Source organism: Lactuca sativa, chromosome 5 (genome assembly GCF_002870075.4).
Source record: "Lactuca sativa cultivar Salinas chromosome 5, Lsat_Salinas_v11, whole genome shotgun sequence".
Lineage (NCBI taxonomy): Eukaryota > Viridiplantae > Streptophyta > Magnoliopsida > Asterales > Asteraceae > Lactuca > Lactuca sativa.
The window spans coordinates 232,309,989-232,324,363 of record NC_056627.2 but is presented as its reverse complement, the minus strand read 5'-3'; the positions used below and the strand labels follow the sequence as shown (position 1 = coordinate 232,324,363).

Below are 14,375 nucleotides of genomic sequence, written 5' to 3'. Positions count from 1 at the left end.
TTATCTCTATCGGAGATAATGGATATCGAAACACCGTGCAGTCGTACTACTTCCCTTATGTAAGTTCTTGTAAGCTTTTCCATTTTGTCAGTCTCCTTGATTGGTAGGAAATGCGCGGATTTGGTTAATCTGTCGACGATGACCCATATGGTATCAAGTCCACCCGTCGTCTTGGGCAACTTGGTAATGAAGTCCATAGTAATCCGTTCCCATTTCTATTCTGGTATCTCTGGTTGTTGTAGTAATCCTGACGGTTTTTGATACTCGACCTTAACCTTTGCGCAAGTAAGGCATTTACTTACAAAGGTAGCAATCTCTGCTTTCATGTTAGGCCACCAGTACAGTTTCTTAAGATCCAAATACATTTTATCTGAACCTGGGTGAATGGAATATCTTGTGTTGTGTGCTTCGGTCATGACTACGTCTCTGAAACCACCATGTTTCGGTGTCCAAATTCGGTCCATGAGATAATATGCTCCGCCACCCTTGACTTCTAGATTCTTTTCCATTCCTCGCAGGGATTCACCCGCCACATTTTCAGGTTGCAAAGCTTCCATTTGTGCCTCCTTAATTTATGTGGATAAGTGGGAATGGATAGTCATAGTCAGAGATTTGACCCTCCGACCAGTGTATTCCTTTCGACTGAGGGCGTCAGCTACCACGTTGGCCTTGCCAGGATGATAACGAATTTCACATTCGTAGTCATTGAGTAACTCAACCCATCGTCGTTGTCGCATGTTGAGTTCCTTCTGATTAAAAATGTGTTGAAGGCTCTTGTGATCGGTGAAAATAGTACTCTTTGTTCCGTATAAGTAGTGTCTCCAGATCTTCAGAGCAAATACTACTACTCCTAACTCAAGATCATGGGTCGTATAGTTCACTTCGTGTGTCTTAAGTTGTCAGGAGGCATAAGCGATAACCTTCCCTCTCTGCATAAGAACACAACCAAGTCCTTGGTTTGATGCATCGCAATACACTACGAAATCTTCTATCCCTTCAGGGAGGGATAGTATCGGTGCGGTGCACAAGGCCTGTTTCAGCGTTTGGAACGCCTTCTCTTGTTTCGCTTCCCAGTCAAAGGCCACGCCTTTCTGGGTTAATGTAGTAACAGGTTTCGCAATGCTAGAGAAGTTCTTTATGAATCTGCGATAGTAGCCGGCGAGACCTAGAAATTGACGAATCTCTGTAGGTGTCTTTGGTGCCGACCAGTTCTCAATGGCCTTAATTTTGGAGGGGTCCACGTGTATCCCTTTCTCGCTAACAACGTGACCCAAAAATTCGACTCTTCAAATCCAAAATTCGCATTGAGAGAACTTCGCATAGAGTTTCTCCAATCGCAGTGTTTCTAAGACTTTTCGTAGGTGCTGACTATGCTCTTCCTTACTTCGGGAGTAGATAAGTATATCATCGATAAAGACGATGACGAACTGATGCAAGTAAGGACGACATACCCTATTCATTAGGTCCATAAATACTGCTGGTCCATTGGTTAATCCGAACGGCATCACTACAAATTCGTAGTGCCCATATCGAGTTCGGAAAGCTGTCTTGGGAATATCCCCTTCTAGTACTCGTAATTGGTGATATCCGGATCGTAGATCTATCTTTGAGAAGTCGTTTGCTCCTTGAAGTTGATCAAATAGGTCGTCAATACGGGGTAGAGGATAACGGTTTTTGACAGTAAGTTTGTTCAGTTCTATGTAGTCAATGCACATACGGAACGATCCGTCTTTCTTCTTTATGAACAAGACCGGTGCTCCCTAAGGTAAGAAACTTGGTCCTATGAATCCTTTTTGAAGGAGTTCATTAAGTTGACTGGAAAGTTCTTGCATCTCTGTTGGTGCTAGACGATAAGGTGATTTTGCTACTGGGGTAGCCCCCGGAACTAAGTCGATTCTAAACTCGACTTGGCGTTGTGGTGGTAATCCCGGTAGTTCTTCTGGAAAGATATCGGGAAAGTCGCGTACTTCCTGAATGTTATTGATGTCCTTCAGTTCCTGACTTGTATCGACGATGTGCGCTAGGAATGCTCGACAATCCTTCCGTAAACACTTTCGAGCTTGGATGCATGAAATGATGTGAAGGTTTGTACTTGATTTGTCGCCGTAAATCACTAATGTTTCGTTGTTAGGGAGGTTAAGACGAACTACTTTCTCAAAGCACATGATGTCGGCGCGAAGAAGACTCAACCAATCCATGCCGACTATGACGTCGAAACTTTTAATTTGGACCGGCATGAGATTGATTGGGAAAGAATGACCGTCTAAAGTTAACGTACAGTCCATGTATATGCAGTTAGTGTTTTCGGTTTTTCCATTGGCCATCTCTATAGTGAATGATTTTTCTAATTTGGTAGGTTTAGGTTTAAGTAAGTGAACAAAGTTTTGACTCACGAAGCTTCTCTCCGCTCCACTATCGAATAATATGCATGCATATGAACTATCTAGAAGGAACGTACCAGCAACTACAGTCGGATCAGCTACAGCTTCATCGTGGCCTATCGCCAAAACTCGTCCCACCCCGCCGGTATTTGCTGCCTTTGGGCAGTTCCTCCTGTAGTGGCCCACCTCGTCACAACCGTAGCAAGTTTGGCCTATACCCGCACTGGGAACTTGAGTGATCGGCTTTGCGGGATCCTTGCAGAAACGGACAGTGCGTCCCTTTCTGTTGCAGTTGGAGCACTGCATTTCCCGACAAGGTCCATGATGGTGGTAAGTGCATTTGGCGCACTTTGGAAGGTTACCTACATAAGGCTAGGTTGGGTAGGTATTTGTAGGGACTGTAGTAGGTACAGTGGCAGCATTCACTAAAACCAGTTGTTTCTTCACGGATTCTTGGGAAGACCCACCCTTCCCTTTATTCCATACCCTCTTCTTGTTATTGTTGTTGTTGTTGTTGTTGTTGTTGTTGTTGTTTCCCTTTTGTGATTCTGGTGTAGCAACCATTGAGTTCTGATGACCTCCATAATCAACAAGAGATTGTGTCAGTTCCTTGTCACTTTCAAAAGTGTCAGGTTTTGAAGCTAACACGCTTGACCTAATTTGGGGCGACAGACCCCAAATGTATCTCTCTATTTTCTTGCTCTCAGGAGTAGTCATATCTGGGCAAAGGATTGCCAGATCGCAAAACTTGTTGGTATAAGTTGCGATGTCGGTACCAACCATTCCAAGAGTCCAGAGTTCGTGCTCGAGTTTTTGAATCTCTCCTCGTGGACAGTATTCTCTCATCCGCATGACTTTTAAGCTCTCCCAGCTTATGGAGTTTGCCACTATCAGGGTAAGTACCTTAACGTGGAATTAGTAAAGTCCTTGGACAGTATTCTCTCATCCGCATGCGTTCTTGACTTTTTAGGTCATTACAAAGAGTTGAAATATCAGGTTGTCACGGTATAGAATTTGAATTATTAAGGGGTGGTGTGAGAGTTGCATGGATACATGCACTATTGCATGGATATCCAACAAATAATTATGAGGTGTCACCGCATTTTCTCCCATTAGTTTTCTCTTTTTTTTTTTGTTAATTGATGTTGGGCCGAGAATGGGCTAAGAGAAATGAAAATGAAATGGTTATGAGTCCAACCTTGGCCTTGCTCGATTTTTATGAAGTTTAATTATAAATTTTCAGCCCATTGGGCCCATTAGGAATAAAATGAACCATTTTAGGTTCATATGGCCCAAAATGTTAAGTTTTATGAGGGTGTGTCCAATTAGAACCCAATTAGGGTTTCTAGGCCCAAAGTAGTTCAAGTTGATGGTTTATTGGTCCATTAGGCCCATTAAGAGAATCATAGTCCATAGTGAACTTGAACCGGGACGTCTAGGGTTTTCAACTCATAGTCGATTATATGAGATGTATTGTATTAGGTTTTGACCTTCATTCAAGAGTTTGGATTCAATTGGATGACGTTGATTGAACATAGGGTATGATATTCACTTAGAGTATAAGCCTTACAATAGATGATGTTTTCATGAGAATAGAATTCCCTAGCTAAAATTGCTAGTTGTGACATTATATCTTAATAAGCATTTAGCCTCAAATATTGAATTTTAAGAGGTACAAGACCATCATGCAATATGTATAAACATTTAAAGCATTACATGATCTATGGTCAACAAGTCAAACATTCAATGGCTTTAGGTGGGTCAGCTACTCTTCTAAAACATGAATGAATCAGTCAAGTGTGAAGTGGTATTTCCTCACATTCAGGAAATTGAATTGTTTAATAGAAGATATAATCTATAAGGCATCTACTCTCTCAGTTCAGTTAATATGTTGTTGCCTTTAACCATTCACCATCACCATCTCTCTTAAAAACCCTAAAATCCATCTGCATCTTACAAGTCTCTCCATATGTCTCATCGTCACCATGTATCGCCACCGCCACTGATAGCTACCATGACAATAACACGATACCACCACACAATTAAACCATCACTCACTGTCAACCTTAAATTTCGATGGCTTTGACCGTGTCCCTTCGCTATCTTGTCTAACAACTTCAACATAAGGACAACTTCTCTACTCCTATTTTTCTAAAAATCCCTTTTCTTCTGGAAAAAAACAATAAATTGAAGAGACTCATCCCCATGCTTAGTGCCATTTACCATTACAAATTCCATATTTAGTTGTTTACTTTTTCCAATTTCGTTATGATCTTTCTCTCTCTCTCTCTCTCTCTCTCTATCTCTCTCTCTCTCTATAAGCTTGATGTGTGCATCTTTAATTCCATGTAGGTATGATGGTTCATACTAACATAAGGTTTATGAAGGTGGTGGTTGAAACAACAACATTGCTCCCCTGTATGTGAGGTAGTACCAGGTAAGAGCCCTGATGCAATTTATGTTTTCTAGCCCTAAGGTGACATATTTTTTTAAAGTTTTATTTCGATTTTGGGTTCTTGGTATGGGTGGAAGACATAACTTCATCTCTCTCACTGTAAGCTCCATGAAAAACCCTAGCATAGAGCTCATAGAGCTCCCCTGTTCCTTGATTTCTGTTGATTTGCAATAAAAGAAAAGGCATGCCAGATTTTAAGATGAACGTCATGACATGACGAAGATTTTAAAAGAAACGTTTGGAGCATTCTACATCAGTAAGTTATACAATCTTGGTTGGTTAGTTTTCCTTTTGATTTGTTTTCTTCTCTTTTCAATGATTTTTAATTATTTCCCTTTTTGATAACTTCTAGTTGTGTTGATAGTGATGGTTATCAGGTAATGTTTGAGAATAATGATTCTGTTTTGAATGTGTAATTTCTCTAGAATTGGTGCTATTTAGATCCAAGAAAATGGTTAGTGTACTTTGTTTTTCGTCATCCATACATGCGTTCTGGGTTTTATTTTTATTTTTTCAAAACATTTGTGTGAATGACTGAATTGTTGTATGAATTCCCTCATTATTGATAAAATATTGGTTATTGCAGAGTTCCAAAGAAGTCATTAATTAACAAGCATCATAACACCCTTACATGACGACTGATTAAAGAGAATGTTCAAGAACAGAAATGGGAAGCAATTATTGAAAAAGGGTAATTTGGTTTCATTTTTTACTTTCAGTTTAGGCACCCCATCTATTTAATATAATGTCGAAGTGTAGGTACGTAAGACACACTTATTTATTTATTTATTTATTTCATTTTAAAATAATGCACATTTTCTTTTCAAAACATTCGATTGTATAACATGCTTTTGTTTATTTTTTGTGTTTTTGAACAAGTTGATGACACTTGATTACTTGAGAAACATAAAAAGGTATGTTTGGGACAACATGTGATGATAAAGAGGTAGTTCTAAGTGATTGCAACTTTTACAACTTTAGTGTTTGATGACTTAATGCCATGTTTATGACTTATTTAATAAACCTGATTTAAAATGTCAATTATGGAAATTGGAATATAGATATGATGTTATGGAAGAAAAAATCATACCCATGCTGCCCTTAATCACGTGCAAGTTCAGAAGGGATGTCTTAGGGAGAATGGACAGCTTTACCCTTGGTTATATACTTATATTCAAACGAGTGTGATTTTAATTGATTAAACATAATTAGAGGTTTCCTAGAACCCTTACCTCGAGCTATGTGTATATCTTGACCATTTTGCCCTTGATTCTACTTGGTTTTCTGCACCTTATCTTATTAGTGTACACCTTTTTACATAGATGAACGACTACATTGCAATCTCATCCTTCTGCATGATTATTGCATATTAGGTCCAAACATGTAAGCCTTTAACATATGATATTATGTTGATGGTGGTTGCTTCATACCAAATGGAATTTTACATCATAGAAATCTTGATGGTATAGTTTTGAAAATTTTACTTCAAAAAATCTTCAGTTTGGTAGAAGTTGGATTTTTACTTTACCAAGCTTCTTTAAAAACAAACGAATAGCAATGAACTTCTAAGAAATCTTGAATTTCATTTTGAAACTGTTTTTTATTTTTATTTTTTTTGAAGAGGATACTTTTATAGAAGAAAAATCAAGATACATTAAAATATTTCTCAAAGGGGTCAATGAATTGGTAGAACATGAAATGAAGTAAATAATTCAAATATATTTACTGCACTTGGAATCGACTATATTTCTCTTAAGATTATATTGGGTTTGTTTTGGTGTTATTATAAATAAATTTTGATTTTTTTGTTAGTTTTGTTTTGTTTCTTGGGTTTTAATTTTGTGGACTTTGATTATTTATGATTTAGATTAATTTAAGTTTTTTATTTTATTTTATTTTTGGCTTTAATTTTATGATTTTGATTCAAATTATGTTTTGGTATGTATATTTTTCATGATGATTGACTAAGGTGAATAAGGTGATCATATACTCATACACCTCATGTTTTTTATCTGACTGACAATGATCTACTTCATAACGGCGTAAATATAAATTAAAAATAACTTATCATAATTTTCAAAAATAGTTACAATAAAGTAACTTGTAGAAAAATATAGTTAATCGAATTAAAATGTTGAAAGTGCCTCTTCACATAATACTTTTGTAATAACAATGTTGCATAACTTTTCCAAGTAAAAGAAGAGTGTAGTAAACTCTATTTCATTTAGTTTTGGTTATACTAACTAACTAACTAAAATTATTAGAAGATAAAATAATTATAAAATTAATTAACTTCTATAATTTTTTTACCGAGTTAATAGTATAGCTTATTTATCTTTTAGTATATCTTATTTTGTCATGCTATTTATTCGTTTAACAATGTTTTATCTTTATAAGATAATGAACAAGTCTATAATAAATAATAAATACATAGCAAAAAGATCAAATATATCCAAAATGGATGCTTTTGAGGAACTTACAATCAATGCTCCATGAACACATGAGATATGAGCCCATCATATATAATTATAAACACAATTACAAACTCATGCCATAAATAAGTTCATAATCTCATAATCCTTGTGAATTAATTTGTGAAAATAATTATTTATAGTCGTCGTCTGGCACGGAAAAACGGTTTATATATATATATATATATATATATATATATATATATATATATATATATATATATTTGTGAAACATTTTTAAAATGTGAAAAGTGATAAATTAAAGAAAATATAAAAATATTAACACAAGAAATGATAACACTTTAAAGCTTTGTAGCACTTTTTGTTTTTTATATTTTATTTTGTATCAAATAAAATACTTGTAATATCATGTTTATAGATTAGTAAATAAAAATAAGTTTTTATCTTTTCCTTACGAACATTATAGTATACACAGTATGCATATATGCACCCGAAACGATGAATTTTTTTTATTAAAAATTGATAGTTTTTTATTAAAATATTCTAGTTTTATTTTTTTTTTATTTTTTTAGTTTTTATTAATTTTATTGTTTTTTAAAAAATTGCAGTTTTTAAATAAAAAATCATTTTTTCTCAAAAAAAATCACTTTTGCTAAAAAAAATTTAAAAACTAGTATATATATATTTTTTAAATAAAAAATTATGTTTTTTTTAAATCCGAAATTTTGATTTATTATGTTAATTTTTAGACATTTTTATTAATGTTCCAAACACACAAAAAAATAAATAAACACTAAATGAGATTCATAAGATGGAAATCATGTCCTTAATAAATTAATTTTAATCTAACGCTTCATATTTTATTATTGGGTTCTCAAAAGAGTGAGTTTTCAACGGATCGCAATCCTATCGATGTCTAGTTTTTATAATAACAGCATATTTATAAATTCAATAAGAAAATGGTCAAACTCCCAGTAAAATATATCATAATTTTCATAAAAAACAGTATAAGTTAAGCAATATCAATCTCTATTAAATAAGTACAACAACGCATAGGAAAAAGAATAATAAACAAAAATGAATTACATAATATCACCTTCTCACGTAACCATTAACCACCTGATCTAGTAAAACAAAGCTAAAGCGATTGCCAAGAAAGTGAAGGGCACCACGGCGGTGAAAGATGGAGCAAAACTGGGTGATGGTGGTGGTATAATGTTGTTATCGGTGGGAGAAGGGGCGTTACTCCCTGAGGGAGATTGGCCGGAGGTGGGTGGTGATATTGGGCTACCTTCCTCGGAGGAAGGGGTAGGGGAGGAGGTTGGTGGTGAGGTTGTAGTGGATGGAGCAGGGGTAGCGGTCGGTGGAGAGACCGGTGCAGGAGTAGCGGGTGCCGGTGTTGGAGCAGGGGTGGTAGACACAGCGGAGACATTGATGGTTAACTTCTGACCAATTTGGCAATGAGTACCAACGGTGCAGATGTAATAGTGAGTGCCAGGTGCGTTCAAGGTGACTCTAGCGGGGCCGTTGGTGGCGATGGAGATGGGGTTGGTGGTGGTGCATGGGCCATACGCCGCCTGCGATACTTCAGCGACGTTATGGAATCCGGTGGTGAAGTTAAAGAGAAGAACATCGCCGACACTGAAGGTCTGACCTGATGCCCAGGTGGTGTAAGCAGAAGGTCCGTTGGGAGGAATATTCCAACCCAAGGCGTCGCCGACCACATGGGTAGTTTGAGCTGTCGTACCGTGAAATTGCACAGATGCAAGCATGAGCGCCATAATTACCACCAAATTGAACTTTAAACCTGCCATTTTTAGCCCTTCAAATTCTTGGGAAGAGAATAGATGATTATTTTAAATATTGTAGGATTTTGAAGGTTAATGGTGTTTTTAGAAATAATTGTGTTAGGATTTGTATTTATAGGGTATTGTTGCAGGGACATGTGGAATATCGAGTCAACAACAACGAAAAGGAAAGTCGCAGTTTTGGTTTTGGATTCACATGACATTATCTAAAAAATATAAAAGAATTGAGAGGACAATTGATATGAATTTGTGTGCATCGATCAAGAAACACGTTTTTATCTCTAAACATTTTTTATGTATAAAAATAATTTTAAATATAAATTTCATTTTTGTTGATATTAGATGTTGGGCTGTCTATATATTTTGTTTATAAATTTAAATATTAAAATCGTGCTTTGGATTTTATTAAATTTGGTTTTATTTTTCTGAATAAGTGTGTTTTACGTAAAATGTGTATATTAGTTGATAAAAAAAAATGGGTGTGAATGTGTTGTGGTTTTTCGTTGAAAAAATATTTATCGTTAGCATAATATATATATATATATATATATATATATATATATATATATATATATATATATATATATATATATATATATATATATATATATATATATATATATATATATTTGTTAGACTGCTTGACAACATGATGGATTAAATACTTTTTTAAAATAAAAACATATTTTAGGTGGAAATATAGACGTGTTCTTACAAATTGATGGAGAAAAAAAAGGAAGAATCTAATGGAAGTTTCCAGCGGTCCAAATAAGCTACGTTTGACTCTAACATCCCAATTCGTTACGACTATTGCCATATTAAGTTACGTACTCCATCTTTTATCAATTTCTTTATAAATCCACTGACTTTATGTAATTCATTGGAATAGGTCAAACCTTTCAAATAATTAAGCTAAAAAAGATTAAACTAAAATACCTTCATATGTTTTAAGTTGCATAGAATTCACTATGCCTTAAGTTTCATAAACCAGAGACAATCAATTGCAAGTATGATCTTTGTGTCAAAATCGTAAAGCAAAATGAAAACATATATAATGCCAAAGTTAAAAACTTATGTCTTTTGTGACACTTTTCTCGAGTTTGATACGTCATTGTTTTAGTTAGCATCACATAACCAAATAGTATAATGTCAATATATCACAACAACGTCCCATTTCACATCAATCATGGCAACGGCTAACCTAGTAAATGGTTAATATTGCAATAAATCAGAAAACATAGGTTTTAGTTGCAACAAAAGAATGTCAAAATTGAAAAAAATAAAAATAAAAACATAATGATTTTTTTTTTTTTTGCAATTTATCTGTTGTTGTTGTTGTTGTCGTTGGACCGCCCACTCATCGCGCCATGGTGAGCGTCTAAGACAACTTAATGGATTAAACACTTAACCCTTAATCTCTAGAGTTCAAAACTAAGATCCAATTCTTTTAAGGGTCTTAATGGATAAGATTTCCAACTTTATCTATACCCATGGTTCAAACTCATCCAAACTCTAAACGTAACTCTCAAAGGGACCAAAAATATCACCAAGACCATGCATGACACTTAAATGAAGATGAAGTCCAGATCTTAGCACCATAATGGCTCTATAAGACTTAAATGTTTGACCTTTAACCCTGAATTTGTCAAAATTGCAACTCACATCCATCAAAAGGGCCAAAACAAGCATATAAAGCACTAAAACTCAAAATACTCTTAGATCCAAAGATGAAACATAATAAAGAAATGATCTTTATAACTTACAAGGGTCCAGAAGAGTAGATATAGTAGAGATCCACAAGCTTCAAGCTTCCAAGCACAACTTTTCTTGCTTTCTTTACCAAAACACCCAAAATATGCACCAACAGAGGTTCAAGGAGAGAGAATGAGCTCAAACTATGAAAATAGAGGCTAGGGTTTGCTCCGAAGGAGTTCCTGATGAGTTGGAGGTTGAAAGTGACCTAAAACACGAAACGTTGCCATTAAATACGAAGCAAACCCTAATTTTATGGGCTTGGGCTGCACAACTCACTATGTCGTGGTGAACTTCTCACCACACCGTGGTTACGGGGTTTTACCCATTCCATTCCAACTTTAAACAACCATAACTTCTTCGTTCCAAATTTATTTTCAAGGATCTTTATATGCATGCAAAGGTATTAATAATCCCTACAATCCTATCCAATTGATTTTGACTTAAAACATACCGAACTAAATTTCTTAATTCATGCAAAGATTCTGAAATATTACTTTTTCCCATTTTACCCTCGACTCTAAATTCACCCTTTCAGGGACTTAACTCACTTAACCAACATTATCAACATCTAATAATGTATTGAAATTTATTTCATTGAAGTCTAAGACCTTTATTCAATCAATTTACGATCCACTATCTTGAAATTAGAAAACATCCTGAAACTGCATACTACATACCTCCCACTTCAACTGGATTTCATCCTCGAAATCCGTCTCGGTTAGAATCTCTGAAAACAACACCAACAAAATCCATACACTTCCTCCAACCACTTCATAAAATAAAAGTATCCACAAAGAAAAATTCACGAGACCACTTAGAACCTAGCCAATGCCAAGAAATAACCCAAACACTTGCAAACACTCAACTGCACAACCACCTTTCTCTCCCCAACTATAAGACCCAACTCATTGTAGAACCATTCAAACCTACAATTATCAACAACCTATCTATATACTGTATAAGATCGGAACCTGTCAATCTAAACTCTAGTGACCATAAAGCATACCTAAAGACTGATGATAATCAATTTGTCATACCTACCTTTAGTTCCTAACTAGAAACGCCACAAAACCATGCAAAATAAGCGCTCAAAACATCCCGATCATGAATTCGAACCAATCATAAATCCAAAAATTATTCCTCAAAGATCTTAAATACACACTTGACTTCCAGACAAGTCATCACCAAACCACCACTCCCATGAACGTAACAAACCTCAATCCAAAAGAAATCCCATATCATCTCACATGTACAATCGCCTAAAAAATCATTCAAGAAACCTATAACGGACCCCATCACTGGTGACTTAACCCACATGAAACCATTCTCACAAAAAAGAACAAGGATCTGCTAAGAAGAAGCTCAACAAGGAACTGTTGATGAACAACCGAGGCATTTCAAACAAGTCAAAATCCTCCGGATGTCCGACCCCAAACTATCGGCCACTAACCTACTAGCAGAAATACCATAGTGATCTAGCTCCAAACTATGCCAAAATACTAACAAACCAAGTCACAAAGATCCCATCCACTTAAGTCGTATCAATACTAGTTCACGATATGTCGTGACACCATCCAATCATTGGAATGATGAGCTCACGGTTCTACACCTTTCTTTCCGTCATACAACAACAGACATGACGATCACTACCAACATTTTGAAAACCAGAAAGGAGACCGAACCGACCGTCATCCTAGTTCGATGCTTCAATGGGTCCAAACGGTCGGACCGGTCTCAAAAACTGGATGATGTCATAGTTACATTATGAATAATTTTAATTATATAAAAAATATAAAAAATGAACAAAAAATTATTTTTTAAAATTCCCAGTTTTACCGGTTCAACTAGACCGGTTTTTTCTGATTCGACTGGTTTTTACTAGTTCACATGAAGACCGTTTTTTTGGCCTTTAAGAACCAAATCCGGGACCGGTTCCTAGTTAAACCACTAGGTCTGGTCTAGTTTTAAAAACGTGGCTGACGACCAGCACCTCAATAGGCCAATATACACACAACTATCATCCGACCAACCTGTAGAAACCCAATCAACATCTATCCAGAACTTGTCAACCACAACACAAGCCATACAACTCAATAACATGCAAAACCTACTGCAATCTAGACTGCTAACGGCACATCAGTAGATGACAACATGATTACACGTGACTAGAAAATAAGGTAGAGAGTTGAATGTTTGTTCCAACCCGAAAGCAATAAATCAGACTAGAATCATGGCAATAAGTCAGACCAAGTGTTCTCAGGCGGTCTTATTCGATCCACTTGAAATCCTCATGTCAATGTTAGACGAACTACCACATTAAATACCCCCTAGGAGAGCATACAATCAACCTGTGATCTACTGCATTTTTTCTTCGTTACAACCTTACCTAAAGGGTGGAGTACCGGTGGATCTAATGATTAAAATAATTCAACTGCTAATAGAAAATTCTCTACTAAATAACCAAAATATGATCCCAAAACTTAAATAAAATTGAGCAGATTCCATCAACATGCAAATACTCGATAAAACTTCCAAATTCGGAGCAAAAATACAAAATCACCCAGAAATGCTGTTAGAACCATGATCGGATCGACCCTAAATACCAACGCTAAAGACGTGATATCCCAAAGTGAACTCTGTGCAAATATGAGGTTACACCTAGAAAATTGAACAATGATGTTCAGACATCCGAATTTCCAATAACCAAGGAAAACTGCCAAACAAGAGCCTGCTAGGAACAATAATTCCACAACCAAACAATTCAGGGTACACATACCCAGAAACCTAGATACACCTGACAGACCTTGAAGAAAGTTTAACACACCAATTGCACCTATAACTAACACAGCTCGAAACCTTCAAACAACCCCAACCGTTGACGATGAATGGTATAACCAACGTTGAAAATCGGTCGACAAACTAAACTCAATGATCCTACACTGTTGAATAAACTCCACATAAAAATGAACACACCAAACTAGGTGATCAACAGATCAACAACTGCTTATCCTTGGCTATAGACATCAATCCATACTACCAGCTAACCAATCTATTAATAACTGGTACAAAACCTAAGCAGTTCAAACACTCCTTAACCTAATACTTGTCATTCCCAAAAAGAACTATTGTCTACAACGAGTTCCTTTCCAAACAATTTCCTGGTGCAAGGACAACCAATGCACTCTAGGAGACATAAATCTGACGGCAACTTGCTCTGCACCCTCGATTTGACCAATTCGTGAATTCCTTCAGATCTTGAGGGACTCCAATATATCCTTAAGAAGTGTAATGAGTAAACCTCCTACCACTAAGCGAATCAATGGTAGCCTACATTCCCTCACTTATATAGTAGTTACCTAACCCAAAGCCTTGCATACTAGAACTGCTAATTTCTCTTACTCAGTGCACTAAAACCACCAAATCGACCAATTTGTTGATCCTCCGACCAGAATACTCATTTCTCCCATACATAGGGTTTGAACTACCACCAATTTATGTCTACAAACTACCAAACCTCAGACTAGCTCAACCAGATACCTTCCTG

General features: G+C 35.9%; 1 protein-coding gene across 1 annotated transcript; it reads right to left on the bottom strand.

The window, feature by feature from the left end:
- Nucleotides 1-8,228: 8,228 nt before the first annotated feature.
- On the bottom strand, nucleotides 8,229-9,171 carry LOC111911461 (cucumber peeling cupredoxin). Its single transcript, XM_023907246.3, has one exon. It carries the CDS (start codon nucleotides 9,080-9,082, stop codon nucleotides 8,393-8,395), a length of 690 nt encoding a protein of 229 aa, XP_023763014.1. The 5' UTR covers nucleotides 9,083-9,171; the 3' UTR covers nucleotides 8,229-8,392.
- Nucleotides 9,172-14,375: the final 5,204 nt, after the last annotated feature.

Bases quoted from the DNA above. Each gene is read 5' to 3' on its own strand.
- LOC111911461 (XM_023907246.3), bottom strand. From the start codon at position 9,082: ATGGCAGGTTTAAAGTTCAATTTGGTGGTAATTATGGCGCTCATGCTT.